This window comes from Cyclopterus lumpus, chromosome 15, assembly GCF_009769545.1.
Source record: "Cyclopterus lumpus isolate fCycLum1 chromosome 15, fCycLum1.pri, whole genome shotgun sequence".
Taxonomy (NCBI): domain Eukaryota; kingdom Metazoa; phylum Chordata; class Actinopteri; order Perciformes; family Cyclopteridae; genus Cyclopterus; species Cyclopterus lumpus.
The window spans coordinates 25,177,771-25,192,793 of NC_046980.1; the positions used below are offsets into that span (position 1 = coordinate 25,177,771).

Genomic DNA, 15,023 nt, shown 5'->3' on the forward strand with positions numbered 1-15,023 from the left:
AGTCCAGTTCCTCTGACCCCCCAGTCCTGATCTCTGTCCTGTAGAGTGCAGCTTGATCCTGGACCACCATGGAAGATGTGGGCTCCCGCCGCTTTCATCCATCTTATTTTATTTTAAAACTACTAACTACATTCATTGTTTGGATGAAGAACAAATGAATCACATTGTTGACCAAATAGAAAAGTAAATTACTATTACGCTGTTTGGGTTTACATGTTACAGTTTTGTCTTTGTTTTTTTGTAGTTATGTATATGCATAGTTGTGTATATGTGTAGTTATGTATATGCGTAGTTGTGTATATGTGTAGTTGTGTATATGCGTAGTTATGTATATATATAGTTATGTGTATGTGTAGTTATGTGTAAGTGTAGTTATGTATATGCGTAGTTAGGTATATGCATAGTTATGTATATGTGTAGTTATGTATATGCATAGTCATATATATGTGTAGTTATGTATATGCATAGTCATATATATGTGTAGTTATGTATATGTGTAGTTATGTATATGTGTAGTTATGTATATGTGTAGGTATGTATATCTGTAGTTGTGTATATGTGTAGTTAGGTATATGTGTAGTTGTGTATATGTGTAGTTGTGTATATGCGTAGTTGTGTATATGTGTAGTTGTGTATATGTGTAGTTATGTATATGTGTAGTTAGGTATATGCATAGTCATATATATGTGTAGTTATGTATATGTGTAGTTAGGTATATGCATAGTTATGTATATGTGTAGTTATGTATATGCGTAGTTAGGTATATGCATAGTCATATATATGTGTAGTTATGTATATGTGTAGTTGTGTACATGTGTAGTTATGTGTACGTGTAGTTATGTGTACGTGTAGTTATGTGTATGTGTAGTTATGTGTAGTTGTGTATGTGTAGTTGTGTATATGTGTAGTTATGTGTAGTTATGTATATGTGTAGTTGTGTATACGTGTAGTTGTGTAGTTGTGTATACGTGTAGTTGTGTATATGCGTAGTTGTGTATGTATGTAGTTGTGTATGTGTAGTTATGTGTATGTGTAGTTATAGTTATGTATATGTGTAGTTATGTATATGCATAGTTATGTATATGTGTAGTTATGTATATGTGTAGTTATGTATATGTGTAGTTGTGTATATGCGTAGTTGTGTATATGCGTAGTTGTGTATGTATGTAGTTAGGTATATGCGTAGTTATGTATATGTGTAGTTATGTATATGTGTAGTTATGTATATGTGTAGTTGTGTATACGCGTAGTTGTGTATGTATGTAGTTAGGTATATGCGTAGTTATGTATATGTGTAGTTATGTATATGCATAGTCATGTATATGTGTAGTTATGTAAATGTGTAGTTGTGTATATGCGTAGTTGTGTATGTATGTAGTTAGGTATATGTGTAGTTATGTATATGTGTAGTTATGTATATGTGTAGTTGTGTATATGCGTAGTTGTGTATGTATGTAGTTAGGTATATATGTAGTTATGTATATGTGTAGTTATGTATATGTGTAGTTGTGTATATGTGTAGTTATGTATATATGTAGTTGTGTATATGCGTAGTTGTGTATATGCGTAGTTGTGTATGTATGTAGTTAGGTATATGTGTAGTTATGTATATGTGTAGTTATGTATATGCATAGTCATGTATATGTGTAGTTATGTATATGTGTAGTTATGTATATTTGAATATATAACCCAAGCCTGGTATGATAACTCCTACATACAGTAACCTAGATACGTCCTAGGATGGGGAGCCAAAGATTTTTCTATCACGTGTAGCGACCGGGAGCCATGTGCTCGTGGTCTGGTTCCTCCTCTCCGGACACACACACACATATACACACACACATATACACACATACATATACACAGACACACACATACACGTATACACGCACACACATAAACACACACACATATACACACAGACAGACGCACACACATATACACACAGACACACACACACACATATACACACACACACAGACACACACATATACACACACACACACACATATACACACATATACACAGACACACACATACACATATACACGCACACACATAAACACACACACATATACACACGCACACACACACACATATACACACACACACATACACACATACATATACACACATTTACACAGACACACACATACACATATACACGCACACACATAAACACACACATATACACACAGACACACGCACACACATATACACACAGACACACACACACACATATACACACACACAGACACACACGTATGTTCTCCTGTGCGTGCCGAGGGTCGCTGATGAAGACAAAGAGGCTGATGTGACATGACGGGGGGGAGCGATGTTGTGGGGTCGGCTCGGACGGACGCACTTCGGCAAACATGTTGAGTTAGTGAGGGGGGATGGAGGAACAGTGGACACACACGTACACACACACTGCCGACCTAGATCTATATGCGGAGGGTGATTCCTGCGCATCTTGGCTGACTCCACCCTGTGACAGGGAAATCTGCATTGTTCTTTCTTTATCGTGATGTTATTATCAGTTATCAGTTATTATTGTCAGTGTTACGTGCGCTCAGGTGAATGTTGCCCAGCTCTCTGGTTCCTCCTGAGCTCTTCAAAGCGCTTCCATACATTCACGTGACAACTGTAGGTTTTAAATATAAAAAGATCCCGATCTTGTCCTTACCTTCACCAATAAGGCCGACCCTGAACACGGCAATGGACGTCCAAATCAGTGTTGGAACGCAACATTTATTTCTCTTTTCTTCCATATATGCATTAGTCCATCACAAAAGAAATCCCGGGACAAATACAACGACAGTACAGAGGGCACGGTATGAAACACATTATGAGAAGTGCATTTGATCCATTGAATGTTTGGCCATTCACATGATCCTGACAACAATAACCGCACAGCTGATGTGAGTCGTGGCTCAGCACATCTGATGGTGTGTGTGAGTAACTGTTATGTCATGCACCTCCTCCACCCCCTTGTGTCTTATCTGTTACATCACCATGGTAACCTCAGCCGTGGTGATGCATTCTGCTTCGCTGCTCTGCTGCATCTCACACAGGTGATTCCAACGGTTTGAAGATAGGTGAAACGTCACATGTTAACATGTTAGTTCAAGTGTACACTATATTAGGAATATTTTCACCTTTTCATCTGCCGTTATATCGTCATTGTACCTCTTAGTTAGTGTGACTATGTGACTAACCTTGCTTCTCTAAACTGCCAACATGCCGACCGCCATCTATGTCTTTGGGTAATACACTGACTATAAGGGTTTATAATAAATATATATATATTTATATTGTCCACATATCACATCTCCCTGCCCTCCTCCGGTGTGGGCTTTATGGTCCATTTACGTCCTCGTTCAAGATTAATTATACATCATACGGAAACATTCCGTGGGACACCTATGAATTAGAGGTTTTGCTACGAACCCGCATGATATATGTAGCGACATATTCACGGAGAAATGGTTGGAAAAACGTACGTACTTTGACCGAGATGCATTTTACTTTTAATAACACTGGGACGCAACGGAGTTCTACCTAAAAATACAGTGAAGAGTATAAACCAGAGTATTTTTCCCAAAGTGTATATTGAGTGTGTTCTCCAGCTATAACGTTGTCCAATGTCTTCTAATGACACACACACACACGCTTGGGTTCAGGGGAAGAGCATGCAGTAAGAGGGCAGCTGTATGGAAGTGATTTCACTTTGCAGAACAACACTCTGTGAGCGAGTGTCAGCTGGGTTTGTCAACGTTTCTTCTGCAGCTGGCGGTCAGAGGCTCTGTTCACGTGCCTTTGGTTGTATGCAGTTGGGCACATCATTTGTCTAGGTGTGGTCTCATGGGTTGTGGTTCCCCGTCCAGCTCAGCACCACAGTGGGGAACAGAAGCTTGTATGTCTCACATCTCTTTAGACACATTCCATAATTAACATCAATCACCCCCAAATCAGAGGGATCCACATCAAGTTATCTCATGACTTACCATGAAGCAGAGGCGTCATTTTATTTACAGACAGCAGTCATACCAATAATATCTACAAAAAAGTGCAGTAATAAAGATAAAGAGGTACACAGGTGTAAGGTACCCTGTGGAGTTTTGGACCTCTCGTCGTGTTTTTAAAGGGCGGGTCCAATTCATTATTTAAAAAAAGGAATAATTCTGTAAATTTCGCATTGGTTTTCCGTATGTATTAAAATCTGAATATTAAATCTTTGTGTCAAAAATGCTGTTTTCCCAAGACCTTCTAAGAACATGATTATGTTGCTACACATGGCTTTGAGTCAGAGGGTCGTCGGCCCCGTGGAGGTCGGTAGAGAGAATGCAGCTTTAACACATGAAGCATAGACTTCTATACAACCAGAGGAGTCGCCCCCTGGTGGTCAGGAGAGAGAATGCAGCTTTAACACATGAAGCATAGACTTCTATACAACCAGAGGAGTCGCCCCCTGGGGGTCAGGAGAGAGAATGCAGCTTTAACACATGAAGCATAGACTTCTATACAACCAGAGGAGTCGCCCCCTGGTGGTCAGGAGAGAGAATGCAGCTTTAACACATGAAGCATAGACTTCTATACAACCAGAGGAGTCACCCCCTGGTGGTCAGGAGAGAGAATGCAGCTTTAACACATGAAGCATAGACTTCTATACAACCAGAGGAGTCGCCCCCTGGTGGTCAGGATAGAGAATGCAGCTTTAACACATGAAGCATAGACTTTTATACAACCAGAGGAGTCACCCCTTGGTGGTCAGGAGAGAGAATGCAGCTTTAACACATGAAGGATAGACTTCTATACAACCAGAGGAGTCGCCCCCTGGTGGTCAGGAGAGAGAATGCAGCTTTAACACATGAAGCATAGACTTCTATACAACCCGAGGAGTCGCCCCCTGGTGGACAGGAGAGAGAATGCAGCTTTAACACATGAAGCATAGACTTCTATACAACCAGAGGAGTCGCCTCAAAGGCACAAAGGAGGCAGGGCCATTGGGAAGGAGGTCAGGTCTAGGCCAGAGGCTGGATGCAGGAACTAGTGGCTAGGAGTCAGGACCCAGGACCAGCATCAGACACAGCCAGGTCCAAGGGTTAGGGTATTCAGGAATGTCAATTAACTGAGGAACTTAAGAGCTTGTGCGTCGCGGCCATTAGTTCGTATGTGCATAAGGAACGTCTTATATAGCGTTACCTAATGTTCATGTGCAGAAATAAAAAATACGTGGCATCTCCGTGAAACGGTTACATAAAACAAGTTTAATGTTCTCGAACGCGACATGATGCGTTCGGTGTCTTTCACCGAGACAACTGCCCCCCGGATAGGGCTGCCTGCCACTAATGGTTTGTCTGGCTGGTTTGCTTGCAGTCCTTTGTGATTCTAACCATTCTGACCGTCTCTTCCTCTCTTTTAGGATATCACGTTTCTGGCTTCGTGGGGGAGGAGGGGGGGAGGTGGGAGAGCCGCCATCTCCTGCAAGAGGTCTACGACAACGAGTCGAAGCTCTACTCTGAGCTCGCCAAGAACTGTACGGAACCAGGTAGGGACTAGAACCACTATCACGGGACCATTGCTTTCATTCCATTGGCCATCAACGTTCTGCTCAATTAATAATTATTAAGACAATAATTGACATATTCTCATACAACTTGCACAGCATAATGCAAGTCTAATTGATCCAGTCCAATGACCAATAACTCAATGCTCAAATGCATGCATTAAAACATATAGGACTCATCTAGACTCGCATGGATGAGTAGTATCTATACTTACACATCCAGTATATATGCAAGTTTAATGATTTCTCTGTTAATCTGTTTTAATATTTAAAAGCCATACAATAACATGTGTCCACCAAAGCCTTGTTCCACTCTGGGACCAGCTGGGAGCGATCCAGTTGATGTGATATGGAATATGTATAATATCTAAGAGAGAAGAGGACTTGTTCTGGCCTTTGTTCTGGATGAAGGGAAGGCCTGAGCCTCCACTGTGATTGGACTTCTCTAGCGCCGCCTACAGGTCAAGGTTTTCTCAGCCTGTGACATATTTCCTCATCGACTGCATGGAATGGCATCAGGTGTTATGCAGACATTCGTGATGATCATGACTTTGGTGATAAGCACGATAACGAGGTTCACAATGAATTGTTGTTTGATTTCTATTCATTCTGCACATTCCTCCAGTGCTCATTGGAATTCATTTGTTTTGTGTTTTAGATAATAACCTACATTTTCGTTTCAGTTCGTCATGGATTAAAAACTAAATCTGTGAAAATAATTAGCTATTAGAGCTGATATTTGTGTTTTGTAAAGAGACACATTTATTGCCGACTTACGACCTAATGTGCAAATAGCGTGGAAGCGCTCGGACGCCGTTTCCTTCGGCGGGTCATTGTTTTGCAGGCACTTTGAGAATTTCACGGTTTCTTTTTGTCCTAATTTTTAATTAGTGACTCTCATGACTTCATCTCTTGTAGTAGGTGTTATTTAACTGGTGGGGGTAGAATCCTGCATGATGAGCTCCCTTCACCTCCACACACACACTCTGTGACTCTCTGTGAGACCTGGATACGAGAAGCTCAACCGAGGATGAAAGAACACATGAACAGCACTCCCTCTGGTGAGGAGATGAAGACTTACTCCCAGAGAAAGTGAGGGGGGGGGGGGGGGGGGGGGGAGGAGGAGGGGAGATGAAAAACACAAACTTTCTCCAAAGGTAGAACAACCTTCAGACATGTATCCCCGCGTGTCTGCTTGTCTCCCTCTTGGGTACCAAAAGCTCTCCTGCCGTATGTTTGTTTTCTCTGCGGTGTGTGTGTGCGCGCGTGCGTGTGTGTTTTCCATGTGGAATCCTGGGGGTTACAAGGCGGACGTCCTGCCAAGCATTCTCTTGATCTTATTGTAAACACACCGCCTCCGTCTACTGCCTGCATGCAGATACACACATACGTACACTCACATGCGCTCCTCCCGCCTGCAGAGTCTGACTGAACTCACTCTCTCTCTCTCTCTCTCTCTGTGTGTGTGTGTTACTTATACAATCATCAGTTCAATTTAAAGTCACAGCGCATTCAAACAAAACATGAAGTCGACTGCACGTTAACGCGCATCTGTTCATTGTGATGCGGTGCAAATCCATCCAAAGGAATGTTTGATCCCCAGGGGGAGACTCTAGCAGCCTGATGGTTCCCAGTACAACTCCCCACAGGACTGGACTCCAAACCAGATGATATGGTCCTGAATGAAGAAGATTAGCCCGATTGAATGATGCCACGTGTGTCGGGTTGGATCGCAGGACAGACAGGTTGACAGTGATGACTCAAGGAGGTGAGACTCTCCTCCTGTAGTAGGGGAGATGAGGAGTGTCTGGGAATCAGGGAGTTGGATATTTGCTGGAATTGGTTCCCGAAAAATGAGATTCAATGCTTGAAATTTCACAGTTTTGGAGAAGATAAAAAGAACCCAGGTCCTATTTTTAGTGGCGTTTGCTTCACAGCCCCTCTGAACACAAGCACACGCACACACACACACACATGCAGCTCGTACGCGTGACACGGCAATTCCCCCCCCAACAAATGATGTCGCTCCTTCTGCTGCCAGCTCGGGCCAGCTGGGTTCTGCGAGTCCACTGAACTGCACCGAGCTGGATTTGGTGTTTGTTGACACATTGGGGAGATGCGCTCATCAATGATCCGTGATACCATCCGAACAAATACTTTATGATCCGTTGCAAGTATCTATTATTGGATTAAACACGTCTGGAGTTTATTTTGTCATAACTTGTTTTCTTTAAACTCTTCCATTAAAGAGGTAATACACATTTCGGTATTAGATAAAGAAACATAAAACTTTTAATTTACATTTCATTTTTATCCAAAGCGACTTACATTCACACATCGTAGAACAGCTACGGGGAGCAACTTTGGGTTAAGTGTCTTGCTTAAGGACACAGGGACTATGACTAGCACAGCCGGGGATCGAACCACCGATTCTCTGATTGAAAGACGGACCTGCTGTCCACTGACCCACAGTAGCCAGGGCTGGCAGTGTTTGATTGACTCAAATGAAGCTGCACAGCCGCACACACACTGACAAAAGGCTCCTTGGCATTCGTACGCCGGCGCTCTGTTTGAACTGTAATTTGTCGGATCAATGAGACTCATGGCGACACGCCCACACAGGAAATGGAGGAAATGCATACACCGAGGCACACGATGGATGCACAGCAAACAAATTGTGCATACATTGTGGGGTTTTTTACAGCTCATGTCATTTCTCCATCCTCCTCTGAGGTCAAACCCCGTCACACATTCATCAGAACAACGGAGCGCAGTGGATTAGAGATAATCGTCTCCGCTAACGCACAGCAAACTACAACCTGTGCCTCGTCAGAATGGGTGTATTTATTGGTGTGTGTGTGTGTGCGTGTGTGTGTGTGTGTGTGTGTGCGCCGTGGTTAGCAATGACCTCGGTCTCGCTCCGTCATAAACGGGTCTGGATCGAGGTCCAGCAGGTTCTTGACCCACCGTATCGGTTCCACTTTGGCTCACGTCTTCATTAACCATAGAGAAAGCGATTTGTTGGGTCTCGTTGTTCATCAGAAGGTTATGCTGGTTTCCCTTCACTCTGCTCTCTTTTTCATAAGCCCTTCAGTCTCAGGACTTTTAGTCTTTTCCAATTCCATTAATTTTATTTACTGGGATAGTATGGAAAGGCCTGGGTACATGCATTAAAAACCAAGACATATAACAATAAGACAGTGAAAGCACATGGATGTTTGAGGCCAATCCCTGAAGAAATATGATAAACATAAACTATTTTAATATACTGTTGATTTCTTGGATTGTTTTTTTTTACAAAAATTAAAAAAGCAACTTGTCAGTGCTTTCTATTGGAGAATTTTTGCAATGGTTCTTGTTTAAAAGTTAGCTCGTTAGTGCTCTTTCCTAATTCATCAGGGCGACCTGTTTAGTGGTATGTAGCAAAGCAATGGGCAAGACTTTTGTTTGTAATAAGGTATCTCAGTTATCCATGAAACCTACTGTAAAAAGTCGTAGTTCATTTTCATCCAGCCAAAACTTTCGCTTTTACAAAAACATCAAAATCCAATCGTCACATGGTAATGAAAGTTGCCGAACGTAAATCCACGATCTCCTGAGGATGAACCCTTTCAATCAAGGTAACTAATGACCTCCTTTTAGCAGCAGACAGGAGAGAGAGCGCCGTTTTAATTATTTTAGACCTTAGTGCAGCTTTTGATACTGTAGATCACGCCATTTTAATTGATCACCTCAAAACCTGGGTTGGCATCAAGGACACTGCACTTGGCTGGTTTTATTCTTACCTTTTAGAAAGATCGTACTTGGTCACCATAGGTAATCACTCGTCTTCCACGACTCACATTACCTGTGTTGTACCACAAGGTTAAATTTTAGGTCCACTTTTTTTAGGTCCATCTACATGCTTCCACTCGGCCAAATCCTCCAGTGACACAAGGTATCTTTTCATTGGTATGCAGACGACACACAGATATACCTTCCGCTGAGACCTGGTGACCCAAAGAGCCTGGCTGCTGTCTTAGATTGTCTCTCTGACGTTAACTGCTGGATGGCACAACATTTCCTTCAGCTCAATAACTCCAAATCAGAAGTCATAGTATTCAGTTCCCCAAACAATAACAACAGTCTCATCAAGAGTGAACTTCCATCCTTCCATCCATTATCAGCCGCTTATCCGGGGTCGGGTCGCGGTGGCAGCAGGTTCAGCAGGCCGACCCAGGCTTCCCTCTCACCCGCAACACTTTCCAGCTCATTCTGGGGGATCCCGAGGCGTTCCAAGGCCAGCCGGGAGATATAATCCCTCCAGCTTTTCCTCGGTCTTCCCCGGGGCCTCATACCAGTTGGACGTGCCCGGAAAACCGCTAATGGGAGGCGTCCAGGAGTCATCCTGACTAGATGCCCGAACCACCTCAGCTGACTCCTTTCGACACGAAGGAGCAGCGACTCGACTCTAAGCTCCCCCCTGATGTCCGAGCTCCTTACCCTATCTCTAAGGCTGAGCCCGGCCACCCTACGGAGGAAGCTCATTTCGGCCGCTTGTATCCGAGATCTCGTTCTTTCGGTCACGACCCAGAGTTCGTGACCATAGGTGAGGAGGGGTAGAACGTAGACCGACCAGTAAATGGAGAGCTTTGCCTTCCGGCTCAGCTCCCTCTTCACCAAGACGGACCGGTACAGTGCCTGTTTTTCTGCTGCAGCCGCACCGATCCGCCTGTCGATCTCCCGCTCCACCTTACCCTCACTCGTGAACAAGACCCAGAGATACTTGAACTCCTTCGCTTGGGGTAGGCAGTTTGTCCCCACCTGGAGGGAGCAATCCGCCGGTTTCCGGCAGAGCACAATGGCCTCAGATTTGGAGGTGCTAACTCTCATCCCTGCCGTTTCGCACTCGGCTGCAAAACGCCCCAGTGAATGCTGGAGGTCACGGTCCGACGAGGCAAACAGGACCACATCATCCACGAACAGCAGAGAGGCGATCCCGAAACTCCCGAACCGGATCCTCTCCGCCCCCTGGCTGCGCCTAGACATCCTGTCCATGAAGGTCACAAACAGGACCGGTGATAAAGGGCAGCCCTGGCGGAGGCCAACACCCACCGGGAACGTGTCTGACTTACTACCAAGGATACGAACACAGCTCCTACTGCAGGCGTATGGCCCGTGCCAACGGGTCCGGCACCCCATACTCCCGCAGCACCCCCCACAAAAAACCCAGAGGGACCCGGTCAAAAGCCTTCTCCAGGTCTACAAAGCACATGTAAACTGGTTGGGCAAACTCCCAGGACCCCTCCAGTAATCTTGCGAGGGTAAAGAGCTGGTCCACTGTTCCACGACCGGGACGGAATCCGCACTGTTCGTCTTGAATCCGAGGTTCGACAAGCGGTCGGAGCCTCCTCTCCAGCACCCTGGCATAAGCTTTTCCCGGGAGGCTGAGCAGTGTGATACCACGATAGTTCGAGCACACTCTCCGGTCCCCCTTCTTGAAGATGGGAACCACCACCCCGGTCTGCCAGTCCATGGGCACTGTTCCCGACCCCCATGTGACACTGAAAAGGCGTGTCAACCAAGACAGCCCAACAATGTCCAGCGCTTTCAGCATCTCAGGGTGGATCTCATCCACCCCTGGCGCCTTGCCACCAAGGAGCTTTTTGACTACCTTAGCGACCTCTGCCAGGGATATGGGTGAATCCACCCCAAAGTCTTCCGACGCTGCCCCCTCTCCGGGGGACATGTTAGCCGGGTTTAGGGGTTCCTCAAAGTGCTCTTTCCACCGCCCGACGATTTCCCCAGTCCGGGTCAGCAGTTTCCCCCCCCCCCCCTGCTGAGAACAGCCTGGGGTAGACCCTGCTTTCCCTTCCTGAGCCATGGGATGGTTTGCCAGAACTTCCTTGAGGCCAACAGAAAGTCCTTCTCCATGGCCTCCCCAAACTCCTCCCCTGCCCGAGTTTTAGCCTCTGCGACCACCGCAGCCCTTCTGGCCCGCCGGTACCCGTCAGCTGCTTCAGGAGACCCCTGGTCCAGCCAGGCCCGAAAGGCCTCCTTCAGTTTGACGGTTTCCCTCACCCTCGGTGTCCACCACCGGGTTCTCGGGTTGCCGCCACGACAGGCACCGATGACCTTCCGGCCAGAGCCCCAAACAGCCGCGTCCACAATAGAGGCTTTGACCAAGTTCCACTCGGATTCCATGTCCCCAGCCTCCCTCGGGATTTGTGAGAAGTTCTTCCGGAGGTGGGAGTTGAAGACCTCCCGGACAGGATCCTCTGCCAGACGTTCCCAGTTCACCCTCATTACACATTTCGGCTTGCCAGGTCTTTCTAGCCGACTCCCCCGCCATCTGATCCAACTCTCCACCAGGTGGTGATCAGTTGACAGCTCTGCTCCTCTCTTCACCCGAGTGTCCAAGACATACGGCCGCAGATCAGATGATACGATTACAAAGTCGATCATTGATCTCCGGCCTAAGGTGTTCTGGTACCAGGTACACTTATGAGCCACCTTATATTCGAACATGGTGTTCGTTATGGACAAACTGTGGCTAGCACAGAAGTCCAACAATAAAACACCATTCGGGTTCAGATCGGGCAAGCCGTTCCTCCCAATCATGCCCCGCCAGGTTTCTCTGTCATTGCCCACGTGAGCGTTGAAGTCTCCCAGGAGAACTATGGAGTCGGCAGGCGGCGCCCTTTCCAGGACCCCTCCCACCGACTCCAAGAAGGCCAGATACTCCGAAATGCTGTTCGGTGCATAAGCACAAACAACAGTCAGAGCCTTACTCCCCGCAACCCGTAGGCGCAGGGAGGCGACCCTCTCGTTCCCCGTGGAAAACTCCGACACAGCGGCGCTCAGCCGGGGGCTCGTGAGTATCCCCACTCCCGCCCGGCGCCTCTCACCCTGGGCAACTCCAGAAAAGGACAAAGTCCAACCCTTCTCCGGGAGCTTGGTTCCAGAGCCCATGCTGTGCGTGGAGGTGAGCCCAACTAAATCTTGCTGGTACCGCTCCACCTCCTGCACCAGCTCCGGCTTTTTCCCCGCTAGTGAGGTGATGTTCCACGCCCCTAGAGCTAGTCTATCCCGCCGGCGATCGGCGAAGAGTGAAATTGGTCATACAAAATAACCTCATACAGGTTAACATCACTACTGCAACAGTGCAACAAAACAGGATGATTAAATGTGGACTCCTAAATATTAGATCTCTGTCATCTAAAGCTGTATTAGTAAATTATTTAATATCAGACAATCACATTGATTTATTGTGTCTTACTGAAACCTGGCTGAGCCATGAAGAATATGTCAGCCTAAATGAATCAACTCCTCCAAGTCATATTAATACTCACATTCCTCGAGGCACCGGCCGAGGAGGTGGAGTAGCAGCCATATTTGACTCAAGCCTATTAATGAATCCTAAACCTAAACTAAACTACAACTCATTTGAAAGCCTTGTTCTTAGTGTTTCACATCCAATTTGGAAAACATTACAGCCAATTCTATTTGTTATACTGTACCGGCCACCAGGTCCATATTCAGAATTTATATCTGAATTTTCAGAGTTTTTATCAAGTTTAGTCCTTAAAACTGATACGGTTATTATTGTAGGAGATTTTAATATTCATGTGGATATTGATAATGATTGCCTTAGTGCTGCATTTATCTCATTGTTGGACTCGATTGGCTTCTGTCAGAGAGTACAGAAACCCACTCACTGCTTTGGCCACACCCTCGACCTTGTTCTTACATATGGCATTGACATTGAGCATTTGGAGGGCTTCCCACAGAACCCTCTTCTGTCAGACCATTACCTCATAACTTTTGAGTTTATACTCCCGGAGTGTACACCGTTAGTCAAAAGTTTCTACACCAGATTTCTAACTGACAGTGCTGTAGCTAAATTTAAAGAAGCGATTCCTTCTGCATTTGATTCAATACCACGTCTCAATGTGACGGAGGACTCCTGTGCTAACTTTAGTCCGTCCCAGATTGATCATATTCTCGATAGTGCTATTGGCTCACTGAGATTGACACTAGACTCGATAGCCCCACTGAAGAAAAAGACAGTGAGGCAAAGGAAGTTTGCTCCCTGGTAGAACCCTCAGACCCGCGACCTAAAGCAAACTTCACCAAAGCTTTAAAGCATATGGCGTTCCACCAATCTGGAAGAATCACGCCTAGTTTGGCGAGACAGCCTTAAAACATATAAAAAGGCTCTCCATAATGCCAGAGCAGCCTATTACTCATCAGTAATAGAGAAAAATAAGAACAACCCCAGGGTTCTCTTTAGCACTGTAGCCAGGCTGACAGAGAGTCACAGCTCTGTGGAGCCGTGTATTCCTATAGACCTCAGTAGTAATGACTTCTTGAACTTCTTCAATGAAAAGATTTTAACTATTAGAGGCAAGATTGATGCTCTCTTGCCCTCAACTACTGCCGATCTGTCATCAAGAGGAGTGGCCTTGGAAACGGCTGTATGCCCTGGTGTATATTTAGATAGATTTTCTCCCATCAACCTTGACCAATTGTCCTCAACGGTTTCTACTTCTAAACCGTCTACCTGTCTCTTAGATCCCATCCCAACGAGGCTGCTTAAAGACGTGTGGCCTTTAATTAGCACCTCTCTGCTGGATATTGTTAATGTGTCTTTGCTAACAGGCCATGTACCACATTCCTTCAAAGTAGCTGTAATTAAACCTCTCCTGAAGAAGACCACTCTTAATCCAGAGGTGTTGGCTAACTACAGACCGATCTCTAACCTTCCCTTCCTCTCTAAGATCCTTGAGAAAGTAGTCCCAAATCAGTTGTGTGACTTTTTACATCAGAATTTATTGGAGGAGTTTCAGTTAGGATTTAGAAAACACCACAGCACAGAGACAGCACTGGTGAAAATTACAAATGACCTCCTAATTGCATCAGATAGGGGACTCATCTCTGTACTTGTTTTGTTAGACCTTAGTGCTGATAAAGGACTCATCTCTGTACTGGTCTTGTTACACCTTAGTGCTGATAAAGGACTCATCTCTGTACTAGTCTTGTTAGACCTTAGTGCTGAAAAAGGACTCATCTGTACTTGTTTTATTAGACCTTAGTGCTGATAAAGTACTCATCTCTGTACTGGTCTTGTTAGATCTCAGTGCTGCGTTCGACACCATTGATCATGACATCCTATTACAGAGATTGGATCAGTCGATTGGCATTTCAGGTACCGCACTAAGTTGGTTTAAATCCTATTTATCAGATCGATCTCAATTTGTATTTGTAAACGATGAAGCCTCAATGACCACCAACGTTAATCACGGAGTTCCACAAGGTTCTGTGCTTGGACCAATTTTATTTACCTTATATATGCTTCCTTTGGGCAACATTATCAGGAAACACTCCATAAACTTTCATTGCTATGCAGATGATACTCAATTATATCTATCGATCAAACCAGAGGAGACCAACCAGCTCGCTAAAATTCAAGAAT

At 45.2% G+C, this 15,023-nt stretch overlaps 1 protein-coding gene across 1 annotated transcript in view; it reads left to right on the plus strand.

Moving 5' to 3' along the window:
- The window catches only part of slc24a3 (solute carrier family 24 member 3), an 87,059-nt gene that overhangs the window by 25,345 nt on the left and 46,691 nt on the right, over positions 1 to 15,023 (plus strand). The window contains 1 exon segment of the mRNA XM_034552108.1: positions 5,426 to 5,551. Coding sequence (XP_034407999.1) covers positions 5,426 to 5,551 — 126 coding nt within the window.